The following is a 26,302-nucleotide window of genomic DNA, read 5'->3' on the forward strand; positions in this document are numbered from 1 at the left end:
GGGACGGACAATCCCGACCATCGGAACACAGTCTGGGCGCCCTGGGGACGGACAATCCCACCCATCGGGGAACACAGTCTGGGCGCCCTGGGGACGGACAATCCCGACCATCGGAACACAGTCTGGACGTCCTGGGGACAGACAATCCCACCCATCGGGGAACGCAGTCTGGGCGCCCTGGGGACGGACAATCCCGCCCATCGGGTTACGCAGTCTGGGCGCCCTGGGGACGGACAATCCCACCCATCGGGGAACACAGTCTGGGCGCCCTGGGGACGGACAATCTGCCCATCAGGGAACACAGTCTGGGCGCCCTGGGGACGGACAATCCCACCCATCGGGGAACACAGTCTGGGCGCCTGGGTACGGACAATCCCACCCATCGGGGAACGCAGTCTCGGCGCCTGGGGACGGACAGTCCCACCCATCGGGGAACGCAGTCTGGGCGCCCTGGGGACGGACAATCCCACCCATCGGGGAACGCAGTCTGGGCGCCCTGGGGACGGACAATCCCACCCATCGGGGAACACAGTCTGGGCGCCTGGGGATGGACAATCCCGCCCATCGGGGAACGCAGTCTCGGCGCCCTGGGGACGGACAATCTGCCCATCAGGGAACACAGTCTGGGCGCCCTGGGGACGGACAATCCCACCCATCGGGGAACACAGTCTGGGCGCCTGGGGATGGACAATCCCGCCCATCGGGGAACGCAGTCTCGGCGCCCTGGGGACGGACAGTCCCGCCCATCGGGGAACGCAGTCTGGGCGCCCTGGGGATGGACAGTCCCACCCATCGGGGAACACAGTCTAGGCGCCCTGGGGACGGACAATCCCACCCATCGGGGAACGCAGTCTCGGCGCCTGGGGACGGACAGTCCCGCCCATCGGGGAACACAGTCTGAGCCCCCTGGGGACGGGCAATCCCGCCCATCGGGAACACAGTCTGGGCGCCCTGGGGACGGACAGTCCCACACTTCGGGGAACACAGTCTGGGCGCCCTGGGGACGGACAATCCCACCCATCGGGGAACACAGTCTGGGCGCCCTGGGGACGGACAATCCCACCCATCGGGGATCGCAGTCTGGGCGCCCTGGGGACGGACAGTCCTGCCCATCGGGGAACACAGTCTGGGCGCCTGGGGACGGACAATCCCAGCCATCGGGGAACGCAGTCTGGGCGCCCTGGGGACAGACAATCCCACCCATCGGGGAACGCAGTCTGGGCGCCTGGAGACGGACAATCCCGACCATCGGAACACAGTCTGGGCGCCCTGGGGACGGACAATCCCACCCATCGGGGAACACAGTCTGGGCGCCCTGGGGACGGACAATCCCGACCATCGGAACACAGTCTGGACGTCCTGGGGACAGACAATCCCACCCATCGGGGAACGCAGTCTGGGCGCCCTGGGGACGGACAATCCCACCCATCGGGTTATGCAGTCTGGGCGCCCTGGGGACGGACAATCCCACCCATCGGGGAACGCAGTCTGGGTGCCCTGGGGACGGACAGTCCCACCCATCGGGGAACGCAGTCTGGGCGCCCTGGGGACGGACAATCCCACCCATCGGGGAACACAGTCTGGGCGCCCTGGGGACGGACAATCCCACCCATCGGGGAACACAGTCTGGGCTCCCTGGGGATGGACAATCCCACCCATCGGGGAACACAGTCTGGGCGCCCTGGGGACGGACAATCCCACCCATCGGGGAACACAGTCTGGGCGCCCTGGGGACGGACAATCCCACCCATCGGGGATCGCATTCTGGGCGCCCTGGGGACGGACAGTCCCACCCATCGGGGAACGCAGTCTGGGCGCCCTGGGGACGGACAATCCCACCCATCGGGGAACACAGTCTGGGCGCCCTGGGGACGGACAATCCCACCCATCGGGGAACGCAGTCTGGGCGTCCTGGGGACAGACAATCCCACCCATCGGGGAACACAGTCTGGGCGCCCTGGGGACGGACAATCCCACCCATCGGAGAACGCAGTCTCGGCGCCTGGGGACGGACAGTCCCGCCCATCGGGGAACGCAGTCTGAGCCCCCTGGGGACGGACAATCCCGCCCATCGGGAACACAGTCTGGGCGCCCTGGGGACGGACAGTCCCACCCATCGGGGAACACAGTCTGGGCGCCCTGGGGACGGACAATCCCGCCCATCGGGGAACACAGTCTGGGGACCTTGGGGACGGACAGTCCCGCCCATCGGGGAACACAGTCTGGGCGCCCTGGGGACGGACAATCCCGCCCATCGGGGAACACAGTCTGGGCGCCCTGGGGACGGACAATCCCACCCATCGGGGAACACAGTCTGGGCGCCCTGGGGACGGACAATCCCACCCATCGGGAACACAGTCTGGGCGCCCTGGGGACGGACAGTCCCACCCATCGGGGAACGCAGTCTGGGCGCCCTGGGGACAGACAATCCCAGCCATCGGGGAACACAGTCTGGGCGCCCTAAGGACGGACAATCCCACCCATCGGGGAACACAGTCTGGGCGCCCTAAGGACGGACAATCCCACACATGATTTTTGACCTCCCATCTGCACCAGCTGCTTAGTTCATTTGAAATTACTGAGAGAAATCAGTTGCCAACGTTAGCAAGTGGATATCATTCAAATTTTAATGATGTGGATATGCCGGCGTTGGACTGGGGTGAGCACAGTAAGAAGTCTTACAACACCAGGTTAAAGTCCAACAGGTTTGTTTCAAACACGAGCTTTCGGAGCACGGCTCCTTCTTCAGGTGAACCTGAAGAAGGAGCCGTGCTCCGAAAGCTCGTGTTTGAAACAAACCTGTTGGACTTTAACCTGGTGTTGTAAGACTTCTTACTGGATTCAAATTTTAGTTATCTGTTTTTTTCTGTAACATTTAGAGGTAAAGTTGCTGAATTTCAACCTTTTTCTGCTTTGAAATTCATCTATTTCCAATATTTTTACATGTTTCATATCAGCTTCTAAATGGACCGTTGAAATTTCTGAGATTTTGGGGAACTTCCAGAATCCCCTCCAGCCACGGAAAATGCCGCAGCCCAGTCCACAAATTAGAAAACAAAGTACAAGCGAACTGAAAGCACAAACTGAGAATATTCCTCAACAGAGAAATCACTTGGATATCACAATGATTCTTGTTCACCACTGGTGCCCATGTCTTTGACCATCTCGCCCATGCTCTAAACTCCTCTGTCTCTCCCTACACATTTTACAACCTCATTAATACCTCCTCTTAACAAAGAACAGTACAACACAGAACAGGCCCTTCGGCCCTCGATGTTGTGCCGAGCAATGATCACCCTACTCAAGTCAATGTATCCACCCCATACCAGTAACCCAACAACCCCCCCCCCCCCCCTTAAACCTTATTTTTTAGGACACTAAGGGCAATTTAGCATAGCCAATCCACCTAACCCGCACATCTTTGGACTGTGGGAGGAAACCGGAGCACCCGGAGGAAACCCACGCACCGTACTTGATATCTCCTTTTTTTGTCTAGCCATCTCCTTTTTTCTGATTGAGCCTCTGGGATATTAGCCTGTGTTAAAGATGTAGTGTGAATATAATTTGCTATTGTTGTGGTATAGAAAGCATTGCTATAATCCAATAAAAGTCGTCACTCCTAGCAGTTGGATACACTAACACATACACACACATTTCTAACCATCAGTAGAACTCGGAGTGCCACTGACTTTGCTCACCTGAATATTGCCCGGGTATTGATTACTTTACGGACTCTTTGTGAAATCTCCCATGCAATCCGCTCCATTAAGGGAACCATTCTCTCATCCTTGTTATAGTGACGAGAAATAATCCAGACCATCCTCAAGGCATTCATCATTGAAGGAATTGTATCTATCACCACTTGAAATTTTGATCCATGTGACAGGTTCTAAGGAAAATCAGTAAATTTCAAAGATCAGGAACTGCAAATTCATATGTAAACATCAGCATTATTGCCTGAGACCCGCACAGCAAATTTATCCATGGTACGTAACAAAGAACAAGAGTGAATCAAAGAACAGCAGTTGCATCATTAGAAAAAAGTTTTACAGCAAAAGAAACTAGTGAACTTTCTCCAAAATACCAGAATGGCACACATGCTCTGAAAAATCGAGGTAGAACTACTTGGAAATCTTTCCCTAGGAAATGATCAGCTTTGAATCATCTAGATCACTTTGAGGCTCACCATTCAAGGTCAGGCCTCATTTTGGCAAAAGTACGCAAATAATGAAGAAGGAGCACCCAAGTAACTGATGTGCTGAATAGAGGGCGGCTTTGCTTAAACCTGGGAACAGGTTGGTTATGCAAAAGGATAAGGCATTTAGCTACTCAGATCTCCTCAAAGGGACTGTGATGGAAAACAAACAATATTAATATTAGGAAGACAAATAAAGAGGTAAAAGTGTTACTATCCCCTGGGCTAGTACCTGGTCAATTTCAGCCCCACTTGACCCAGAGTCACAACACAAGTGAATTTAATAAATATTTCTTAGGAAAACATCCAAAGTCTTTGGTCTTTAGCTGCCCAACAATTATAGCCACCATAACTACAATTAAATATGCAGCAAATACAACAGGTTAACTATTACCCAATTTCTAACCTCCTCCCCCCACTTAAACTTTTCACCGGATTCAAATGGGGCCACAGTGAAACATTGGCAGCGGGACTACTAATGTTAAAAAGATAAGCTTCAAGGCTTTGTGCCTTAACGTGCAGCGCATTCGCAATAAAGTGGATGAACTAATTGCACAAATAGATGTAAATGGGTATGATATAGTCAGGATTATGGACACATGGCTGCAGGGTGACCAGGAGATGGGAACTGAATGCCCAAGGGTACTCAGTATTTAGGAAAGACAGACAAAACGGAAAAGACGTTGGGTTTGCATTGCTGGTTAACGAGGAAATTAACACAATAGTGAGGGAGGATATTAGCTCCGACAATGCGGAATCTATATGGGTAGAGCTGAGGCAAAAAACATTAGTGAGAGTCTTATAAAGACCTCCAAACTGCAGTGAGATTGTTGGGAATTACATTAAATAGGAAATTCGAGACGCGTGTGATAAAGGGACAACTGTAATTCGGGTTGATTTTAATCTGCATATAGATTGGGCAAATCAAATTAGCCACAATACCATAGAGGAGCCACAATACCTTTGACACGATACTCAAACCAGACTGGTACAAAAGGTGAAGTCACATGGGATCAGAGGTGAGCTGGCAAGTTGGATGTAGAACTGGCTTGGGCACAGAAGACAGAGGGCAGCAATGGAAGGGTGCTTTTCTGAATGGAAGACTGACTAGAGGCGATCCACAGGAATCAGCTCTGGGGCCTTTGTTGTTTATGGTGTATATGAATGATTTGGAAGAAAATGTAGCTGGTCTGATTAGTAAGTTCGTAGACGACACAAAAATTGGAGTGGCGGATAGTGAGGAGGATTGTCAGAGGATGCAGCAGGATATAAACTGGTTGGAGTCTTGGGTGGGGAAATGGCAGATGGAGTTTAATTCAGACAAGTGTGAGGTAATGCACTTTGGAAGGTCCAATGTGTGTAGGAATTACACAATAAATGGCAGAAATCTTACGAGTATTAATAGGCAGAGAGATCTGGGTGTGCATGTCCACCGATCATGTTGCAGCTGTATAGAACCTTAGTTAGGCCTCATTTGGAATAGTGTGTACAATTCTGGTCGCTACACTACCAGAAGGATGTGGATGCCTTGGAGAGGGTACAGAATTGGTTTACTAGGATGTTGCCTGGTGTAGAGGGCATTAGCTATGAGGAGAGGTTAGATAAACTCGATCTGTTCTGACTGGAACGACAGGTTGAGAGGCGACCTGATAGAGGTCTACAAGATTATGAGTGGCATAGACAGAGTGAATAGTCAGATGCTCTTTCCTCGGGTAGGAGAGTCAAGTACTAGGGGACATAGGTTTAAAGTGTGTGGGGAAAAGTTTAGAACAGATGTGTGGGGAAGTTTTTTTACACAGAGGGTGGGAAATATATGGACCGCGCTGCCTGGGGAGCTGGTGGGAGCAGGTACAATAGCGGCATTTAAGGGACATCTGGACAAATATATGAATCAGGAGGGTATGGGAGGATACGGACTCCAAAAGTGCAGACGGTTTCAGTTTACGCAGGTACCATGGTCAGCACAGGCTTGGAGGGCCGAAGGGCCTGTACCTGTGTTCTTTTGTTCTTTGAATTCCTGGAGTGTACGCGGGATGATTTTTTGGATCAAAATGTTGAGGAGCCAACTAGAGAACAGGCCATCCTAGACTGGGTACTGTGTAAAGAGGACAGAATCATTGGGAATCTGATTGTGCGTGACCCCTTGTGGATGAATCATAGACTCATAGAATTTACAGTGCAGAAGGAAGCCATTCAGCCCATCGAGTCTGCACCGGCTCTTGGAACGAGCACCCCACTTAATTCGCCCACATTCACCCTATCCAGTAACCCCACCCAACACTAAGGGCAATTTTGGACACTAAGGGCAATTTATCATGGCCAATCTACCTAACCTGCACATCTTTGGACTGTGGGAGGAAACCGGAGCACCCGGACGAAACCCACGCAGACACGGGGAGAATGTGCAGACTCCGCACAGACAGTGACCCAAGCCAGGAATCGAACCTGGTACCCTAGAGCTGTGAAGCAATTGTGCTAAACACTATGCTACCGTGCTGCCCCAGCGACCATAATATGATAGAATTTTTCAACAAAATGGAGAGTGAAGTAGTTGCTTCCGAGACTAGAGACCTGAACCTTAATAAAGGAAACGACAATGGCACGAGGCACAAGTTGCCTCTGATCGATTGGGGAATGTTACTGAAAGGGATGACAGTGGATAAGCAATGGTAAACATTCAAGGAGCGCATGGAGCAACTACAGCAACTGTTCATTCCTGTCTGGCACAAATCTAAAATGGGAAAGGTGGCCAATCCATGGCTTACAAGGAAAATTAAGGACAGTATTCGATCCAAGGAAAAAGCATATAAATTGGCCATGAAAAACAACAGGTCTAAGGATTGGGAGCAGTTTATAATTTAGCAAAGAAGGATCAAAGGATTGAGAAGGGAAAATAGGCTATGAGAGCAAGCTTGCAGGGAACATAAAAACTGACTGTAAAAGTTTCTATAGATGTGTGAATAGAAAAAGACTGGTGAATAAAAATGTAGGTCCCTTACAGTCAGCAACAGGGGAATGTATAACAGGGGGCAAAGAAATGGCTGAGAAACCAAATATATACTTTGGTTCTGTCTTCACAAATGAGGACACAAAAAAATACCAAAAATGTTGGGAATGCATGGTTTGAACATAGAACATAGAACGATACAGCGCAGTACAGGCCCTTCGGCCCTCGATGTTGCACAGACATGGAAAAAACTAAAGGCCATCTAACCTACACTATGCCCTTATCATCCATATGCTTATCCAATAAACTTTTAAATGCCCTCAATGTTGGCGAGTTCACTACTGTTGCAGGTAGGGCATTCCACGGCCTCACCACTCTTTGCGTAAAAAACCCACCTCTGACCTCTGTCCTATATCTATTATCCCTCAATTTAAGGCTATGTCCCCTCGTGCTAGCCACCTCCATCCGCGGGAGAAGGCTCTCGCTGTCCACCCTATCTAACCCTCTGATCATTTTGTATGCCTCTAATAGGTCACCTCTTAACCTTCTTCTCTCTAACGAAAACAACCTCAAGTCCATCAGCCTTTCCTCATAAGATTTTCCGGTCATACCAGGCAACATCCTGGTAAATCTCCTCTGCACCCGTTCCAAAGCTTCCACATCCTTCCTATAATGAGGCGACCAGAACTGTACGCAATACTCCAAATGCGGCCGTACTAGAGTTTTGTACAACTGCAACATGACCTCATGGCTCCGGAACTCAATCCCTCTACCAATAAAGGCCATCACACCATAGGCTTTCTTCACAACCCTATCAACCTGGGTGGCAACTTTCAGGGATCTATGTACATGGACACCGAGATCCCTCTGCTCATCCACACTACCAAGAATTTTACCATTAGCCAAATATTCCTCATTCCTGTTATTCTTTCCAAAGTGAATCACCTCACACTTCTCCACATTAAACTCCATTTGCCACCTCTCAGCTCAGCTCTGCAGCTTATCTATGTCCCTCTGTAACCTGCAACATCCTTCCGCACTGTCTACAACTCCACCCACTTTAGTGTCGTCTGCAAATTTACTCACCCATCCTTCTGCGCCCTCCTCTAGGTCATTTATAAAAATGACAAACAGCAACGGCCCCAGAACAGATCCTTGTGGTACGCCACTCGTAACTGAACTCCATTCTGAACATTTCCCATCAACCACCACTCTCTGTCTTCTTTCAACTAGCCAATTTCTGATCCACATCTCTAAATCACCCTCAATCCCCAGCCTCCGTATTTTCTGCAATAGCCGACCATGGGGAACCTTATCAAACGCTTTACTGAAATCCATATACACCACATCAACTGCTCTACCCTCGTCCACCTGTTCAGTCACCTTCTCAAAGAACTCGATAAGGTTTGTGAGGCATGACCTACCCTTCACAAAACCATGCTGACTATCCCTAATCATATTATTCCTATCTAGATGATTATAAATCGTATCTTTTATAATCCTCTCCAAGACTTTACCCACCACAGACGTTAGGCTCACCGGCCTATAGTTACCGGGGTTATCTCTACTCCCCTTCTTGAACAAAGGGACCACATTTGCTATCCTCCAGTCCTCTGGCACTATTCCTGTAGCCAATGATGACATAAAAATCAAAGCCAAAGGCTCAGCAGTCTCTTCCCTGGCTTCCCAGAGAATCCTAGGATAAATCCCATCAGGCCCCGGGGACTTATCTATTTTCACCTTGTCCAGAATTGCCAACACTTCTTCCCTATGCACCTCAATGCCATCTATTCTAATAGCCTGGGTCTCAGCATTCTCCTCCACAATATTATCTTTTTCCTGAGTGAATACTGACAAAAAGTATTCATTTAGTATCTTGCTTATCTCCTCAGCCTCCACACACAACTTCTCACCACTGTCCTTGACTGGCCCTACTCTTACCCTAGTCATTCTTTTATTCCTGACATACCTATAGAAAACTTTTGGGTTTTCCTTGATCCTACCTGCCAAAGACTTCTCATGTCCCCTCCTTACTCGTCTTAGCTCTCTCTTTAGATCCTTCCTCGCTTCCCTGTAACTATCAAGCGCCCCAACTGAAACTTCACGTCTAATCTTCACAGAGGCCTCCGTTTTCCTCTTAACAAGAGATTCCATTTCTTTGGTAAACCACGGTTCCCTCGCTCTACCCTTTCCTCCCTGTCTGACTGGTACGTACTGATCAAGAACACGCAATAGCTGTTCCTTGAACAAGCTCCACATATCCAGTGTGCCCAACCCTTGCAGCCTACTTCTCCAACCTACACATCCTAAGTCATGTCTAATGGCATCATAATTGCCCTTCCCCCAGCTATAACACTTGCCCTGCGGGGTATACTTATCCCTTTCCATCACTAATGTAAAGGTCACCGAATTGTGGTCACTGTCTCCAAAGTGTTCACCTACCTCCAGACCTAACACCTGGCCTGGTTCATTACCCAAAACCAAATCCAAAGTGGCCTCACCTCTTGTTGGCCTGTCAACATATTGTGTCAGAAAACCCTCCTGCACACATTGTACAAAGAACGACCCATCCAATGTACTCGAACTATATCTTTTCCAGTCAATATTAGGAAAGTTAAAGTCTCCCATAACAACTACCCTGTTACTTTCGCTCTTTTCCAGAATCATCTTCGCCATCCTTTCCTCTACATCTCTAGAACTATTAGGTGGCCGAAAGAAAACTCCCAGCAGTGTGACCTCTCCTTTCCTGTTTCTAACCTCAGCCCATACTACCTCGGAAGAAGAGTCCCCATCTTGCATCCTTTCTGCCACCGTAATACTGTCCTTGACTAGCAGCGCCACACCTCCCCCTCTTTTGCCCCTTCTCTGACCTTACTAAAACACCTAAACCCCGGAACCTGCAACAACCATTCCTGTCCCTGCTCTATCCATGTCTCTGAAATGGCCACAACATCGAAGTCCCAGGTACCAACCCATGCTGCCAGTTCCCCTACCTTATTTCGTATACTCCTGGCATTGAAATAGACACACTTCAAACCACCGACCTGAACACTGGCACCCTCCTGCGAAGTCAAATCTGTGCTCCTGACCTCTCTACTCTCAATCTCCCGTACCCCAAAACTACAATCCAGGTTCCCATGCCCCTGCTGAATTAGTTTAAACCCCCCCAAAGAGTACTAACAAATCTCCCCCCCAGGATATTGGTGCCCCTCAGGTTCAGATGTAGACCATCCTGTCTATAGAGGTCCCACCTTCCCCAGAAAGAGCCCCAGTTATCCAGAAATCTGAATCCCTCCCGCCTGCACCATCCCTGTAGCCACGTGTTTAATTGCTCTCTCTCCCTATTCCTCGTCTCACTATCACGTGGCACGGGCAACAACCCAGAGATAACAACTCTGTTTGTTCTCACTCTGAGCTTCCATCCTAGCTCCCTAAAGGCCTGCCTGACATCCTTGTCCCCTTTCCTACCTATGTCGTTAGTGCCAATGTGGACTACGACTTGGGGCTGCTCCCCTTCCCCCTTAAGGACCCGAAAAACACGATCCGAGACATCACTTACCCTTGCACCTGGGAGGCAACATACCAAACGTGAGTCTCTCTCGCTCCCACAAAATCTCCTATCTGTGCCCCTGACTATTGAGTCCCCAATTACTAATGCTCTGCTTCTCTCCCCCCTTCCCTTCTGAGCAACAGGGACAGACTCCATGCTAGAGTCCCGTACCCCATGGCTTACCCCTGGTAAGTCGTCCCCCCCACAAGTATCCAAAACGGTATACTTGTTACTCAGGGGAACGACCACAGGGGGTCCCTGCACTGACTGCTTCTTCCCAGTCCCTCTTACAGTTACCCATCTATCTCCAGTCTTTGGTGTAACTACTTCCCTGAAGCTCCTATCTATGACCACCTCTGCCTCCCGAATGATCCGAAGTTCATCCAACTCCAGCTCCAGTACCATAACTCGGTCTTGTAGGAGCTGGAGCTGGCTGCACTTCCTGCAGGTAAAATCAGTAGGGACACTAACGGCATCCCTCACCTCAAACATCCTGCAGGAGGAACATTGCACTACCTTCCCTGCTATCCCACTTAATTTCAACCATGTTCTGGTAAACAAATATAAAACAAATAAAAAATAATAATATAATATAGCACTTACCTGCTCACCCCAATGGGTCTTATTATTAGGTTAGAGGAGGAGGGCGGGTGGGAGACACTATACGTGTAGTGTCTCGGGTATCCACTCCACCAGAATTTATTGGCTAGGAGAAAATCCTTCCCAGTAGTCCGCGGGTCGTACTTCCAGTTCCCGCCTTATATTATCTTTGCTCCCACTGGCACCCCGCCGCGCTCAATGTGTCCCCTCCCGCTCTTTCACTGACTCACCGCCGCTCTCCTCGCGCTCTTTTATCCTGTGTCCCTCTGAACTCCCGCTGCTTTATGGGCTCTCCCTCTGTCTCTGAACCCCCGCTGCTTTATGGGCTCTCTCTCTCTCTGAACTCCCGCTGCTTTATGGGCTCTCTGTCTCTGAACTCCCGCCGCTTTATGGGCTCTCCCTCTCTCTCTGAACTCCCGCTGCTTTATGGGCTCTCTGTCTCTGAACTCCCGCTGCTTTATGGGCTCTCTCTCTGTCTCTGAACTCCCGCTGCTTTATGGGCTCTCTGTCTCTGAACTCCCGCCGCTTTATGGGCTCTCTGTCTCTGAACTCCCGCTGCTTTATGGGCTCTCTGTCTCTGAACTCCCGCTGCTTTATGGGCTCTCTCTCTCTGAACTCCCGCTGCTTTCTGGGCTCTCCCTCTGTCTCTGAACTCCCGCTGCTTTATGGGCTCTCTCTGTCTCTGAACTCCCGCTGCTTTATGGGCTCTCTGTCTCTGAACTCCCGCTGCTTTATGGGCTCTCTGTCTCTGAACTCCCGCTGCTTTATGGGCTCTCTGTCTCTGAACTCCCGCTGCTTTATGGGCTCTCTCTCTCTGAACTCCCGCTGCTTTCTGGGCTCTCTCTCTCTGAACTCCCGCTGCTTTATGGGCTCTCTGTCTCTGAACTCCCGCTGCTTTCTGGGCTCTCCCTCTGTCTCTGAACTCCCGCCGCTTTCTGGGCTCCCTCTGTCTCTGAACTCCCGCTGCTTTCTGGGCTCTCCCTCTGTCTCTGAACTCCCGCTGCTTTATGGGCTCTCTGTCTCTGAACTCCCGCTGCTTTATGGGCTCTCTGTCTCTGAACTCCCGCTGCTTTCTGGGCTCTCTCTGTCTCTGAACTCCCGCTGCTTTATGGGCTCTCTCTGTCTCTGAACTCCCACTGCTTTCTGGGCTCTCCCACTCTCTCTGAACTCCCGCTGCTTTCTGGGCTCTCTCTCTCTGAACTCCCGCCGCTTTCTGGGCTCTCCCTCTGTCTCTGAACTCCCACTGCTTTCTGGGCTCTCCCACTCTCTCTGAACTCCCGCTGCTTTCTGGGCTCTCTGTCTCTGAACTCCCGCTGCTTTCTGGGCTCTCCCTCTCTCTCTGAACTCCCGCTGCTTTCTGGGCTCTCCCACTCTCTCTGAACTCCCGCTGCTTTATGGGCTCTCTGTCTCTGAACTCCCGCTGCTTTATGGGCTCTCTCTCTCTGAACTCCCGCTGCTTTCTGGGCTCTCTCTGTCTCTGAACTCCCGCTGCTTTCTGGGCTCTCCCTCTGTCTCTGAACTCCCGCCGCTTTCTGGGCTCCCTCTCTCTGAACTCCCACTGCTTTCTGGGCTCTCTGTCTCTGAACTCCCGCTGCTTTCTGGGCTCTCCCTCTGTCTCTGAACTCCCGCTGCTTTCTGGGCTCTCTGTCTCTGAACTCCCGCTGCTTTATGGGCTCTCTCTCTGTCTCTGAACTCCCGCTGCTTTATGGGCTCTCTGTCTCTGAACTCCCGCTGCTTTATGGGCTCTCTCTCTCTCTCTGAACTCCCGCTGCTTTCTGGGCTCTTCCTCTGTCTCTGAACTCCCGCTGCTTTATGGGCTCTCTCTCTCTCTCTGTCTCTGAACTCCCGCTGCTTTCTGGGCTCTCTCTCTGTCTCTGAACTCCCGCTGCTTTCTGGGTTCTCTCTATCTCTGAACTCCTGCTGCTTTCTGGGCTCTCTCTCTGTCTCTGAACTCCCGCTGCTTTATGGGCTCTCTGTCTCTGAACTCCCGCTGCTTTCTGGGTTCTCTCTATCTCTGAACTCCTGCTGCTTTCTGGGCTCTCTCTCTCTCTGAACTCCCGCCGCTTTATGGGCTCTCTGTCTCTGAACTCCCGCCACTTTCTGGGCTCTCTCTCTGTCTCTGAACTCCCGCTGCTTTATGGGCTCTCTGTCTCTGAACTCCCGCCACTTTCTGGGCTCTCTCTCTGTCTCTGAACTGCCGCCGCTTTCTGGGCTCTCTGTCTCTGAACTCCCGCTGCTTTATGGGCTCTCCCTCTGTCTCTGAACTCCCGCTGCTTTATGGGTTCTCTGTCTCTGAACTCCCGCTGCTTTATGGGTTCTCTCTGTCTCTGAACTGCCGCCACTTTCTAAGCTCTCTCTCTGAACTCCCGCTGCTTTATGGGCTCTCTCTCTCTCTCTGAACTCCAGCTGCTTTATGGGCTCTCTCTCTCTCTCTGAACTCCCGCTGCTTTATGGGCTCTCCCTCTGTCTCTGAACTCCCGCTGCTTTATGGGCTCTCCATTGGTGAAATGAAAAATGAAAATCGCTTATTGTCACGAGTAGACTTCAATTAAGTTACTGTGAAAAGGGCAGCACGGTGGCACAGTGGTTAGCATTGCTGCCTCGGGCGCGGAGGACCTGGGTTCGAATCCGGGCCCTGGGTCACTGTCCGTGTGGATTTTGCACATTCTCCCCGTGTCTGCGTGGGTTTCACCCCCACAACCCAAAGATGTGCAGGATAGGTAGATTGGCCACACTAAATTGCCCCTTAATTGGAAAAAATAATTGGGTACTCTAAATTTATTTTTAAAAAAGAAAAGAAAAAAAAGTTACTGTGAAAAGCCCCTAGTCGCCACATTCCGGTGCCTGGCCGGGGAGGCTGGTAGGGAATCGAACCGTGCTGCTGACCTGCTTGGTCTGCTTTAAAAGCCAGCGATTTAGCCCACTGAGCTAAACCAGCCCCTGGTGAGGAGGTGGAACTGAAGGTGATCAATATTAGTAGAGAAATGGTGTTGGGGAAATTGATGAGATTGAAGGCCGATAAATCTCCAGGACCTGATAATCTACATCCCAGGGTACTGAAGGAGGTGGCTCTAGAAATAGTGGATACATTGGTGGTCACCTTCCAGGATTCTATAGATTCTGGAGCAGTCCCTGCAGATGAGAGGGTGGCTAATGTAACTCCACTATTTAAAAAGGGAGGTCGAGAGAAGGCAGGGAATTATTGACCAGTCAGATTGATGACAGTAGTGGGAAAAATTCTAGAATCCATTATCAAAGATTTTATAGCAAAGCACTTCGAAAACAGTGGCAGGATCAGACAGAGTCAGCGTGGATTTATAAAGGGGAAATTATGCTAGACAAATCTGGAATTCTTTAATGATGGAACTAGTAGAATTGATGAGGGGGAGCCAGAGGATGTGGTGTATTTGGACTTTCAGAATGGTCTTGACAAAGTCCCGCATAAAAGATTAGGGTGTAAAATTAAAGCGCATGTGATTGGGGGCAGTATAATGAGGTGGATAGAAAACTGGTTGGCAGACAGGAAACAGAGAGTAGGGATTAATGGGTCCTTTTCAAATTGACAGGCAGTAACCAGTGGGGTACCACAGGGATCGGTGCTGGGACCCCAGCTATTCACAGTATATATTAATGATTTGGATGCAACAAAATGTTGTATCTCCAAATTTGCAGATGACACCAAGTTGTGTGGGAGGGTGAGCTGTGAGGAAGATGAGGAGATCCTTCAGAGTGATTTGAACAAGTTGAGCGAGTGGGTAAATGAATGCCAGATGCAGTATAATTTGGATAAATGCGAGGTTATCCATTTTGTAGCAAAAATGAGAAGGCAGATTATTATCTGAATGGCCATAAATTAGGAGAGGGGAACGTGCAATGAGACCTGGGTGTCCTCGTACACCAGTCACTGAAGGTAAGCATGCAGGTACAGCAGGCGGTAAAGAAGGCAAATGGTATGTTGGCCTTCATAGCGAGAGGATTTGAGTACAGGAGCAAGAAGGATGTTCCTGATAGGAACAGAACCAGGGGTCACAGTCTGAGGATACTGGGTAGATCATTTAGGACAGAGATGAGGAGACATTTCTTCACCCAAAGACTGGAGAGCCTGGGGAATCTGTTACAACAGGAAGTAATTGAGCCCAAAACATTGTATGGTTTCAAGAAACAGTGGAGAGGATGTGTCTGATGATCCGGCTTGATGCAGAGGTCCATCTTCTGAAAACTTTAGTGTATTCAATTGATGCACGATCAATTGCACAAAGACGAGAGTTGGATGCAATCGAGGCTTTAATACACTAAGATGTGTAGCCTCCTACAGCAGCTGGCGAAATGGCTGCTGTACAGGGAGCACACACATTTATACTCCGTCCACTGGGCGGAGCCAGCAGGCAGGGAACTAACCCCGTACCTGTAGTACAGGGCCTTACCACAAATCACCTAATATATACATCAGTGGTGACTACCACAGTGGAGTACTAGTGTTTTAACATTAATTATCAATTAGGTTTCTGGTACATAAGTATTTCAAAAGCCTGTATCTTCAGGCGCACTAGTCACTATTTTTAACTGCTGTATTACACAATGAGTTAAATTCTTCCTTACCTTAAAATGCCGTTCAAGGGTCGAAAGGAATCTGACATTGTCTGCAGCTTCTACATGATACTTGGTCAGATCCGTCGTGATTAAATTGAGGTTCTGGATTAAACCGAGATCAATTTTGCTGACAAAGTCAACAATCTTCTTCACCACAGGCAGTTTCAGCTGCTCGCTGAGGGCGCTGAGAGTTGCATTGCGTTCACGCCAGAAATCAATCTCTGCCAACGGACTATTACCCTGAAGAAGAGATTCCTATATTACCTCGTGCAAAAAGAAAATGCATTCTTGTTCTCAATCTTAAAAAGCTTGATAATAAAGAAAGGACCATTTTGACTTTGTGGAAAGTATTAGTATTTATTACACCAAGACTGGACTCAAGTAGTAATAATAATCTTTATTGCCACAAGTAGGCTTACATTAACACAGCAATGAAGTTACTGTGAAAAGCCCCTAGTTGCCACATTCCGCCGCCTGTTCGGGTACACAGAGGGAGAATTCAGAATGTCCAATTCACCTAACAGCACGTCTTTCGGGAGGGACTTGTGGAAGGAAACCGGAGCACCCGGAGGGAACCCACGCAGACACGGGGAGAACGTGCAGACTCCGCACAGACAGTGACCCAAGCCGGGAATCGAACCTGGGACCCTGGAACTATGAAGCAACAGTGATAACCACTGTGCTACTATGCCACCCAATTTCCCACATATTCAGAAGTGAGGAAGTTATGCTTCAGTTCTACAGAGCCTTGATCATACCCTACCTGGAGTAAGTGTGTTCAGTTCTGGACGCCGTACCTCAGAAAGGACATTTTGGTCTTAGAGGGATGCTTCAGGGATTCACACGATCTGGCAAGGCTTAAAGATGAGGGCATGTTTACAGGACATAGGAGTGATCTGATTAGGTTTTTAAAACAGCTAAGTGATTCAATAGTGCTGATACTCTGAAACAAACCCCTGTGGTGGGGAAGTCCAGAACAAAGGGGCATTATCCAAATTGAGCCATACCGTTAAGGAATTTATCCAGGAATTACTTTCCACATAAAGGGGTGAAAATCTGAAACTCGCTTCCCGAAAAGGCTTTGAATACTGGGGCTCAATTGAAAATTTCTAAATGGATATCAATAGATGACGGATTCTGACAACGGTCATTGAGCTGAAACGTTCACAGATGCTCCCTGATAGGCTGAGCATTGCCCACATTTTCTGTTTTTAGTTTAGATTTTCAGCATCTGCAATGCTTTGCTTGTGTACCATTAGGTTTATGTTGGATAAGGATGGTAAGGCTTGCGATACAATGGCAGGTAAATGGAGGTACAGATCAGCTGCAATCAAACAGAATAGCAAAATAGGCCTTTGGAGCCAACAGCTCGATTCTTCTCCATGTTTATATGCATGATGTCGGGTGGCCTGAATATATGAAGAACCCACATAAAGAGCGAAAAGACTTTCATCTTCAAGTAGACAACCTTCACAAGGGGTGGAAAGCTGCCTTTGAGATACACTACAAGTTTGTAACCTCACAGATAGTGAAAAAGACTGAAGCAAAATGGAAAAGTGGGTTAGCACTGCTGGAGAGAGAAGTATGAGACAGAAGGAACCAGTACTGGGAAATCTTGGAAATGCCCAACAGGTTTACAGCTCATGACATCAACAATGAGGATAATGATGCAAGTACAATGGGGGATTAATCAAGAGTAATATCACTGATGCACGATCAATTGCTCAAAGACGAGAGTTGAATACAACTGAGGCTTTATTATACTAGGATGTGTGGCCTCCAACAGCAGCTGGCAAAATGGCTGCTGTACGGGGAGGACACATATTTATACTCCGCCTACTGGGCGGAGCCAGCAGGCAGGGACTACCCCCGTACCTGTAGTACAGGGCCTTACCACACCTCTCCTAATATATACAACAGTGGTGATTACCACATTCACCCCCTGTTAAAATTGAGTCCGGCGGGGGTGGCGGAGAACTATATACAGAACAAGTTTTAATATACAGAGGCATAAAAATGTTTTGGAGTTCAGTACAAGGTGCTTTAACAGTCCCGAACCAATGACAGGTTCAGCCGGTCCGGGGCCTAGATCTGACGTTAGGATTGACTCAGTGGTGGCGGCGATTCCGGTGTCGGTCTGGTCCTCGGTGACTCCAGGAGCGTGCCGAAATCCTCCTCATCCTCGGGCGTGGACAGTGGGAGGACTGATGGTCCCTGGGGGGTTGCTCCTGGGTGCACCAGGGGAGGGGAGGGTGGCACCAGGCCGGAGGGGTGTGAGTGTGGGGTGATGTGTTAGGGTCGTCGGTCTCGTCATCCCCTCGGTTGTGGCACGCATAGGCAGGGACACGGGAAAAGCGAGCAAAACGGCCACTTTCCTCGATGCTCAGGCCCTGCATCTGTGCGATGGCCTGCACCCATTCCATCTCGTGGGAGGCCAGCTTGGCAGTCTCTGCCGCCCTGATGTGGGAGTAACGATTCTCAACATGCTCATGGACAACGCAGGTTTCGATGGTGATGGTGAGGGTGAGCTGCTTGACTTTCAGGAGCTGCTGGCGAAGGGAGTCGGAGTGGACTCTGAAAACGATCTGATCCTGGATCATGGAATCAGCTGTCGAGTCATAATTACATGACTGCGCGAGGATGCGGAGATGGGTCAAGAAGGACTGAAAAGGTTCATCCTTACCCTGAAGCCTCTGCTGGAAAATGTACCGTTCAAAGATCTCATTCACCTCAATGTCGCAGCGGCTGCAGAACTTCAGCAGGACTGTTTTGAACTTCGTCTTGTCTTCGCCTTCAGCGAACGTAACGGAGATGTAGATGTGGATGGCGTGGTCCCCCGCTGTGGAGAGAAATAGCGCGATCTTCCTGGCATCGGACGCGGTCTCGAGGTCGGCGGCCACGATGTATAAGAGGAACTTTTGCTTGAAGATCTTCCAATTGGCGCTGAGGTTGCCGGAGATGCGGAGCTGCGGAGGAGGGTGGATGTTTTCCATTTCACCGGATGGCTGCTTGCTGGTCAATGCTGATTCACTCGAGGTAGGTCCGTCAATATCAATATCACTCTGGTACCATGTGTTAGGCAGGTTGGTTCGACGTGGACTGCACTTGATGCAATGTGGTGAGAGACAGACCTCTAACACTGGAGAAGATCCAACACGACTTTATTCAACGACATAACTAATATACATATTCAGCTGTGGGTCGCCACTACACTGAACTGACTGGAGACCTGGTACTAGCCTGACCAGACTTACTAGCTACCGCATGGTGTTTGCACTGGCTAGCTCACGGACTCTGACTCTCTCGGTGGCTGGGTCCAGAGAGAGAGCGGGAAAACTAGTGCCCTCTGGCTTTATAGTGGTAGTGTTCTATCTGGTGATTGGCTGCACTGTGCTGTGCGCTTACTGGTCATCCTGTGTGTCAATCACTGCCTGTCTGCACTTCATTATATACAGGAGTGGGTAACATGACATGGGGAATCTGCTGGTGCCAGGTCCCTGAGGGAGACAGTATCCTGGCGGTCGTCGGGGTACACTACGTAGGCATACTGGGGGTTAGCATGGAGTAACTGCACCCTTTCAACCAACAGGTCCGCCTTGTAGAGTCGTACATGCTTACGGAGGAGTACGGGTCCTGGAGCTGCGAGCCAAGTCGGGAGCAACACCCCAGATGTGGACTTCCTGGGGAAGGCAAGGGACGTTCATGGGGTGTGTCGTTAGTCGCAGTACATAGGAGCGACCGAATGGAGTGCAGGGCATCGGGGAGGACCTCCTGCCAGCGGGAGGCCAGGAGATTTCTGGACCGTAGGGCCAGCTAGACGGCCCTCCAGACCGTCCCGTTGCCCCTCTCCACCTGCACGTTTCCCCGAGGGGTACAGCTGGTCGTCCTGATGGAGGCGATACCCTGCTGAGCAGGAACTGACACAGCTCATCACTCATGAATGAGGATCCTCTGTCGCTGTGGATGTAGGCGGGGAAGCCGAACAGAGCGAAGATGGTGTTGAGGGCTTTGATGATGGTGGCAGACGTCATGTCGGGGCATGGGATGGCGAAGGGGAATCTGGAGTACACATCGACTACACTGAGGAAATTGTTACGGTCGGTGGAGGGGAGGGGCCCTTTGAAATCCACACTGAGGCGCTCAAAGGAGCGGGAGGCCTTCACCAGGCACGCCCGGTCTGGCCGGTAGAAGTGCGGCTTGCACTCCGCACAGACCTGGCAGTCCCTGGTGATTGCCCGTACTTCCTCGACGGAGTAGGGCAGATTGCGGGCCTTGATGAAGTGGTACAACCGTGTGACCCCCAGGTGACAAAGGCTGTCGTGCAGGGTCCGGAGACGGTCCACCTGTGCACCGGTTGAGCTTACCGGGGTGATACAAAATCTCATAGTTGTAGGTGGAGAGCTCGATCCTCCACCGCAAGATTTTATCGATTTTGATCTTGCCCCGCTGTGTGTTGTTAAACATAAAGGCTACCGACCGTTGGTCAGTGAGAAGAGTGAGTCTCCTGCCGGCCAGGTGATGGCTCCAATGCCGCACAGCTTCAACGATTTCCTGGGCCTCTTTTTCGACGGAGAGTGTCAAATTTCGGAGGCATGAAGGGGTCGTGAAAAGAATGCCATGGGCCTGCCTGCCTGGTTGAGGGTGGCAGCTAGAGTGACGTCTGATGCTTCGCTCTCCATTTGAAAGGGTAACGTCTCATCGACTGCATGCATCGCGGTCCTGGCGATGTCGGCCCTAATATGGTTGAAGGCCTGTCAGGGGGGAAAGAATGGACTGGATGAGTGGGCGGGCCTTGTCCGGATCCACTGGGTGTAGTAAGAAAAGAACCCCAGGCAGCGTTTCAGGACCTTGGGGCAGTCGGGAAGGGGGAGTTCCATGATGGGGCGCATGCGGTCAGGGTCGGGCCCCAGAACTCCGTTCTGGACCACATAGCCGAGGATGGCCAAGCAGTTTGTGCTGAATACGCACTTCTCCTTGTTATAGGTGACGTTTAGGAGAGTGGCGATGTGGAGAAAGTTGGCAAAGATGGCATCGTGGTCCTGCTGATCGTGGCCACAGATGGTGACATTGTCTAGGTACGGGAAAGTGGCCCGCATCCCGTACCGGTCGACCGTTCGGTCCATCTCCCTTTGGAAGACCGAGACCCCGTTGGTGACGCCGAAGGGAACCCTAAGAAAATGGTAGAGGCGGCCATCTGCCACGAAGGCAGTGTATGGGCGGTCTGCCTTACGGATGGGGAGCTGGTGGTAGGCGGATTTTAGGTCTACAGTTGAGAAGACCCCGTACTGTGCACTCTGATGAACCATATCAGATATGTGTGGGAGTGGGTACGCGTTGAGCTGCTTGTATCGATTGATGGTCTGGCTATAGTCCACGGCCATTCGGTATTTCTCCCCAGTTTTCACCACTACCACTTGGGCTCTCCAGGGGCTGTTGCTGGCCTCGATGTTGCCTTCCCGAAGCAGTCGCTGGACCTCGGACCTGTGAAGGTCCTGTCCTGGGCGCTGTAACGTCTGCTCCTGGTGGCGACGGGTTTGCAATCCGGGGTTAGGTTTGCGAATAGAGAAAGTGGGTCGACTTCAGCGTCATGAAGCCGCACACAGTAAGGGGTGGTAGGGGCCCGCCAAATTTCAATGTTAGGCTCTGGAGGTTGCACTGGAAGTCCAGGCTGAGTAGCAGGGCAGCGCAGTGGTTGGGGAGGATGTAAAGGCAGAAGCCGCTGAATTCTACGCCCTGGATCGTGAGCGTGGCTATACAGTACCCTTGGATCGCCACAGAGTGGGACCTGGAGGCCAGGGAGATTCTCTGATTGGCGCGGTGTACCGCGAGGGAGCTGCGCCTTACCGTATCGGGATGTGGGGATGCCGGCATTGGACTGGGGTGAGCACAGTAAGAAGTCTTACAACACCAGGTTAAAGTCCAACAGGTTTGTACAGACACCAACAGGTATCGGGATGGATGAAGCTTTCGGTGCTCACGGAGTCCAGCAGACAGGAGATCTCGTGCCCATCGATCTTCACGCTTGTCGAGGCGGTGGCTAGATTGTGCGGGCAAGACCGGTCAATCGTGACCAAGGCGAGCCAAGGATGGTCGTCGCTGGTGTCGGACGATGGGGTGCCCGGGGGGGCACAGGTCTTGGTAGATGGTAGCGCCCATGTGCCGTTGGGGAGACAAGATGGCGGCGCCTGAAGACCCTGAGGTGGACACGATGGCTGCACCCACGGGCCGCACGTGGTAGGGGTTGAAAAAGATGGCGGCGCCCACTGGCCGCACATGGTCCGCGGAGGGGAAGATGGCGGCGCCCACTGTCCGTACGCGGGGGGGGGCGATACCGGCGACTGAGCGGGCCTGGCACACCGCGGCGAAGTGCCCATTTTTGCCGCAGGCCTTGCAAAGGGCGCTCCGGGCTGGGCAGCGTTGGCAGGGGTGTTTTTTCTGCCCACAGAAGTAACATTTGGGGCCCCTGGGGTTGGCTGGCTGGCGCGTGGCACAGGCGTAGGATTGGCTGAGTGGGGTCCCCGGTGGGGCGGCCATCTGCAGAGTCCACGATGCGTAGGAGGGGTGGGCCGCGCGGCCGGGGGTGTAGGCCTGGATATTGCGCAAGGCGATTGTCATCGATAGCGCCAGCTTTTTGGTTTCCGCGAGGTCAAGCGTGGCCCCCTCTAAAAGTCGCTGGCGGATGTGGTCTGACCCTATTCCCGTGACGAAAGCTCCCGCATGAGGAGGTTGGAATGTTCCGTGGCCGTGATGGCCTGACAATCACAGTCTCTGACCAGAGGAATTAAAGCACGCCAGAAATCTTCTACGGACTCACCAGGGAGCTGACTACGAGTAGAGAGTATGTGCCTGGCGAAGAGCATGTTTGTCCACTGGGCGTAGTTCTCTTTCAGTAGCGCCATGGCTTCATCGTAGGTCGGTGCGTCCTGGATAAGAGGAAAAACGTTGGAGCTCAGCTGCGAGTAGAGGATCTGGATCTTCTGAGCTTCCGGAATTGGGTCTGGTGCAGACCTGATGTAAGCTTCGAAACCAGCTAGCCAGTGTTCAAAGTCCTTTTTGGCGTTGCTTGATTGCGGATCCAGCTGCAGGCGATCCGGCTTGATGCGAAGGTCCATCTTCTGAAGTGTAATAAATTGATGCCCGTACAATTGCACAAAGACGAGAGTCAGTCTACTGGGCGGAGCCAGCAGGTAGAGACTACCCTCCTACGTAGTACAGGGCCTTACCACACCTCTCCTAATATATACAAGTGGTGATGACTACAATCACAACACCATAGACAGCAACTCTGAAGAGCCAGGAGGCCCTTGAAGGTGAATAAATGGGTGTTTCCCCCCCACCTCCTCCTCTAACCAAAAAAAAAACCCACGGTCGTTGGGAAGCAGGAGCAGGGGCCTGTCGTGAAGGTGAGTGAGTGCCTTTAAATTTGCTTACCTTTCAGCGGGAGCAGCCTCCGGATTCTCGGTGGGAGCAGGGGCCTGTCGTGAAGGTGAGTGCCTGTAACAAGTCGGGTGGTTGCTAAACCCGAGACACTACACTTGCAGTGTCCCCCACCCTTCCACCTCCTCTAACCTAAGGGGTTGAGGGAATATCAGGTAAGCTCTTCCTTTCTTTTTCTTTTTCTTGTTTTTTTAAAATCTAGAGGTGATGTCAGGGAAGGCAGTACAATGCTCCTCCTGCAGAATGTTTGAGGTGAGGGACGCCGTCAGTGTCCCTGCTGATTTCATCTGTGGGAAGTACACCCAACTCCAGCTCCTCAAAAACCGTGTTAGGGAACTGGAGCTTGAGCTGGATGAACTTCGGACCATTCGAGAGGCAGAGGTGGTCATAGATAGGAGCTTCAGTGAGATAGTTATGCCAAAGAATAAAGATAGATGGGTGACGGTGAGAGGGGCTGGGGGTAAGCAGTCAGTACAGAGATCCCCTGTGGCCGTTCCCCTTAGTAACAGGTATACCGCTTTGGATACTGTTGGGGGGGGGGGACTTACCAGGGGTCAGCCATGGGGTACAGGTCTCTGGCACAGAGTCTGTCCCTGTTGCTCAGAAGGGAAGGGGGGAGAGGAGTAGAGCATTAGTCATTGGAGACTCCATAGTTAGGGGGATAGATAGGAGATTCTGTGGGAACGAGAGAGACTTGCGGTTGGTGTGTTGCGTCCCAGGTGCCAGGGTCAGCGATATCTCAGATCGTCTTTTCGGGATCCTTAAGGGGGAGGGGGAGCAGCCCCAAGTCGTGGTCCACATAGGTACCAACGACATAGGTAGGAAAAGGGATAGGGATGTAAGGCAGGAATTCAGGGAGCTAGGGTGGAAACTTAGAGCTAAAACAAACAGAGTTATTATCTCTGGGTTGTTACCCGTGCCACGTGCTAGCGAGTTGAGGAATAGGGAGAGAGAGAGCAGTTTAACACGTGGCTGCAGGGATGGTGCAGGAGGGAGGGTTTCAGATTCCTGGACAATTGGGGCTCATTCTGGGGTAGGTGGGACCTCTAAAAACGGGATGGTCTACACCTGGACCAGAGGGGTACTAATATCCTGGGGGGAGGTTTGCTAATGCTCTTCGGGAGGGTTTAAACTAGTTCAGCAGGGGATTGGGAACCTGAATTGTAGCTCCAGTATACAAGAAGCTGAGAGTAGTGAGGTCATGAGTAAGGTTTCAAAGTTGCAGGAGTGTACCGGCAGGAAGGATGGTGGTTTAAAGTGCGTCTACATCAATGCCAGGAGCATCCGGAATAAGGTGGGTGAGCTTGCGGCATGGGTTAGTACCTGGGACTTCGATGTTGTGGTCATTTCGGAGACATGGATAGAGCAGGGACAGGAATGGTTGCTGCAGGTGCCGGGGTTTAGATATTTCAGTAAGCTCAGGGAAAGTGGTGAGAGAGGGGGAGGGGTGACATTGTTAGTCAAGGACAGTATTACGGTGGCTGAGAGGGCATTTGATGAGGACTCGAATACTGAGGTAGTATGGGCTGAGTTAAGAAACAGGAAAGGAGAGGTCACCCTGTTAGGGCTTTTCTATAGGCCTCCGAAAAGTTCCACAGATGTAGAGGAAAGGATTGCAAAGATGATTCTGGATAGGAGCGAAAATAACAGGGTAGTTGTTATGGGGGACTTTAAATTTCCAAATATTGACTGGAAACGCTATAGTTCGAGTACTTTAGATGGATCCGTTTTTGTCCAATGTGTGCAGGAGGGTTTCCTGATGCAGTATGTAGATAGGCCAACAAGAGGCGAGGCCGTATTGGATTTGGTACTGGGTAATGAACCAGGACAGGTGTTAGATTTGGAGGTAGGTGAGCATTTTGGTGATAGTGAGCACAATTCGATTACGTTTACTTTAGCGATGGAAAGGGATAGGTATATACCACAGGGCAAGAGTTATTGCTGGGGGAAAAGGCAATTATGATGTGATGAGGCAAGACTTAGGATGCATCGGCTGGAGAGGAAAACTGCAGGGGATGGACACAATGGAAATGTGGAGCATGTTCAAGGAACAGCTACTGCGTGTCCTTGATAAGTATGTACCTGTTAGGCAGGGAGGAAGTGGTCGAGTGAGGGAACCATGGGTTACTAAAGCAGTTGAATCACTTGTCAAGAGGAAGAAGGAGGCTTAAGTAAAGATGAGACGTGATGGTTCAGTTGGGTCGCTTGAGGGTTACAAGTTAGCTAGGAAGGCTCTAAAGAGAGAGCTAAGAAGAGCCAAGCGAGGGCATGAGAAGTCTTTGGCAGGTAGGATCAAGGATAACCCTAAAGCTTTCTATAGGTATGTCAGGAATAAAAGAATGACTAAGGTAAGAGTAGGGCCAGTCAAGGACAGTAGTGGGAAGTTGTGCGTAGAGTCCGAGGAGATAGGAGAGGTGCTAACTGAGTATTTTTCTTCAGTATTCACACAGGAAAAAGACAAAGTTGTCGAGGAGAATACTGAGATACAGGCTACTGGACTAGAAGGGCTTGAGGTTCATAAGGAGGAGGTGTTAGCGATTCTGGAAAGTGTGAAAATAGATAAGTCCCCTGGGCCGGATGGGATTTATCCTAGGATCCTCTGGGAAGCTAGGGAGGAGATTGCTGAACCTTTGGCTTTGATCTTTAAGTCATCTTTGTCTGCAGGAATAGTGCCAGAGGACTGGAGGATAGCAAATGTTGTCCCCTTGTACAAGAATGTGAGTAAAGATAACCCCGGTAATTATAGACCAGTGAGCCTTACTTCTGTTGTGGGAAAATTCTTGGAAAGGTTTATAAGAGATAGGATGTATAATCATCTGGAAAGGAATAATTTGATTAGAGATATTCAACATGGTTTTGTGAAGGGTAGGTCGTGCCTCACAAACCTCATTGAGTTCTTCGAGAAGGTGACCAAACAGGTGGATGAGGGTAAAGCAGTTGATGTGGTGTATATGGATTTCAGTAAAGCATTTGATAAGGTTCC

General features: G+C 50.8%; 1 protein-coding gene across 1 annotated transcript in view; it reads right to left on the minus strand.

Moving 5' to 3' along the window:
- The window catches only part of LOC119977131 (dynein heavy chain 10, axonemal-like), a 552,876-nt gene that overhangs the window by 485,363 nt on the left and 41,211 nt on the right, over nt 1-26,302 (minus strand). The window contains 2 exon segments of the mRNA XM_038817763.1: nt 3,699-3,889; nt 15,892-16,122. Of these exon segments, the coding sequence (XP_038673691.1) occupies nt 3,699-3,889; nt 15,892-16,122 (422 nt within the window).

The sequence above is a fragment of the Scyliorhinus canicula genome, chromosome 1 (genome assembly GCF_902713615.1).
Source record: "Scyliorhinus canicula chromosome 1, sScyCan1.1, whole genome shotgun sequence".
In the NCBI taxonomy this organism is placed as follows: domain Eukaryota; kingdom Metazoa; phylum Chordata; class Chondrichthyes; order Carcharhiniformes; family Scyliorhinidae; genus Scyliorhinus; species Scyliorhinus canicula.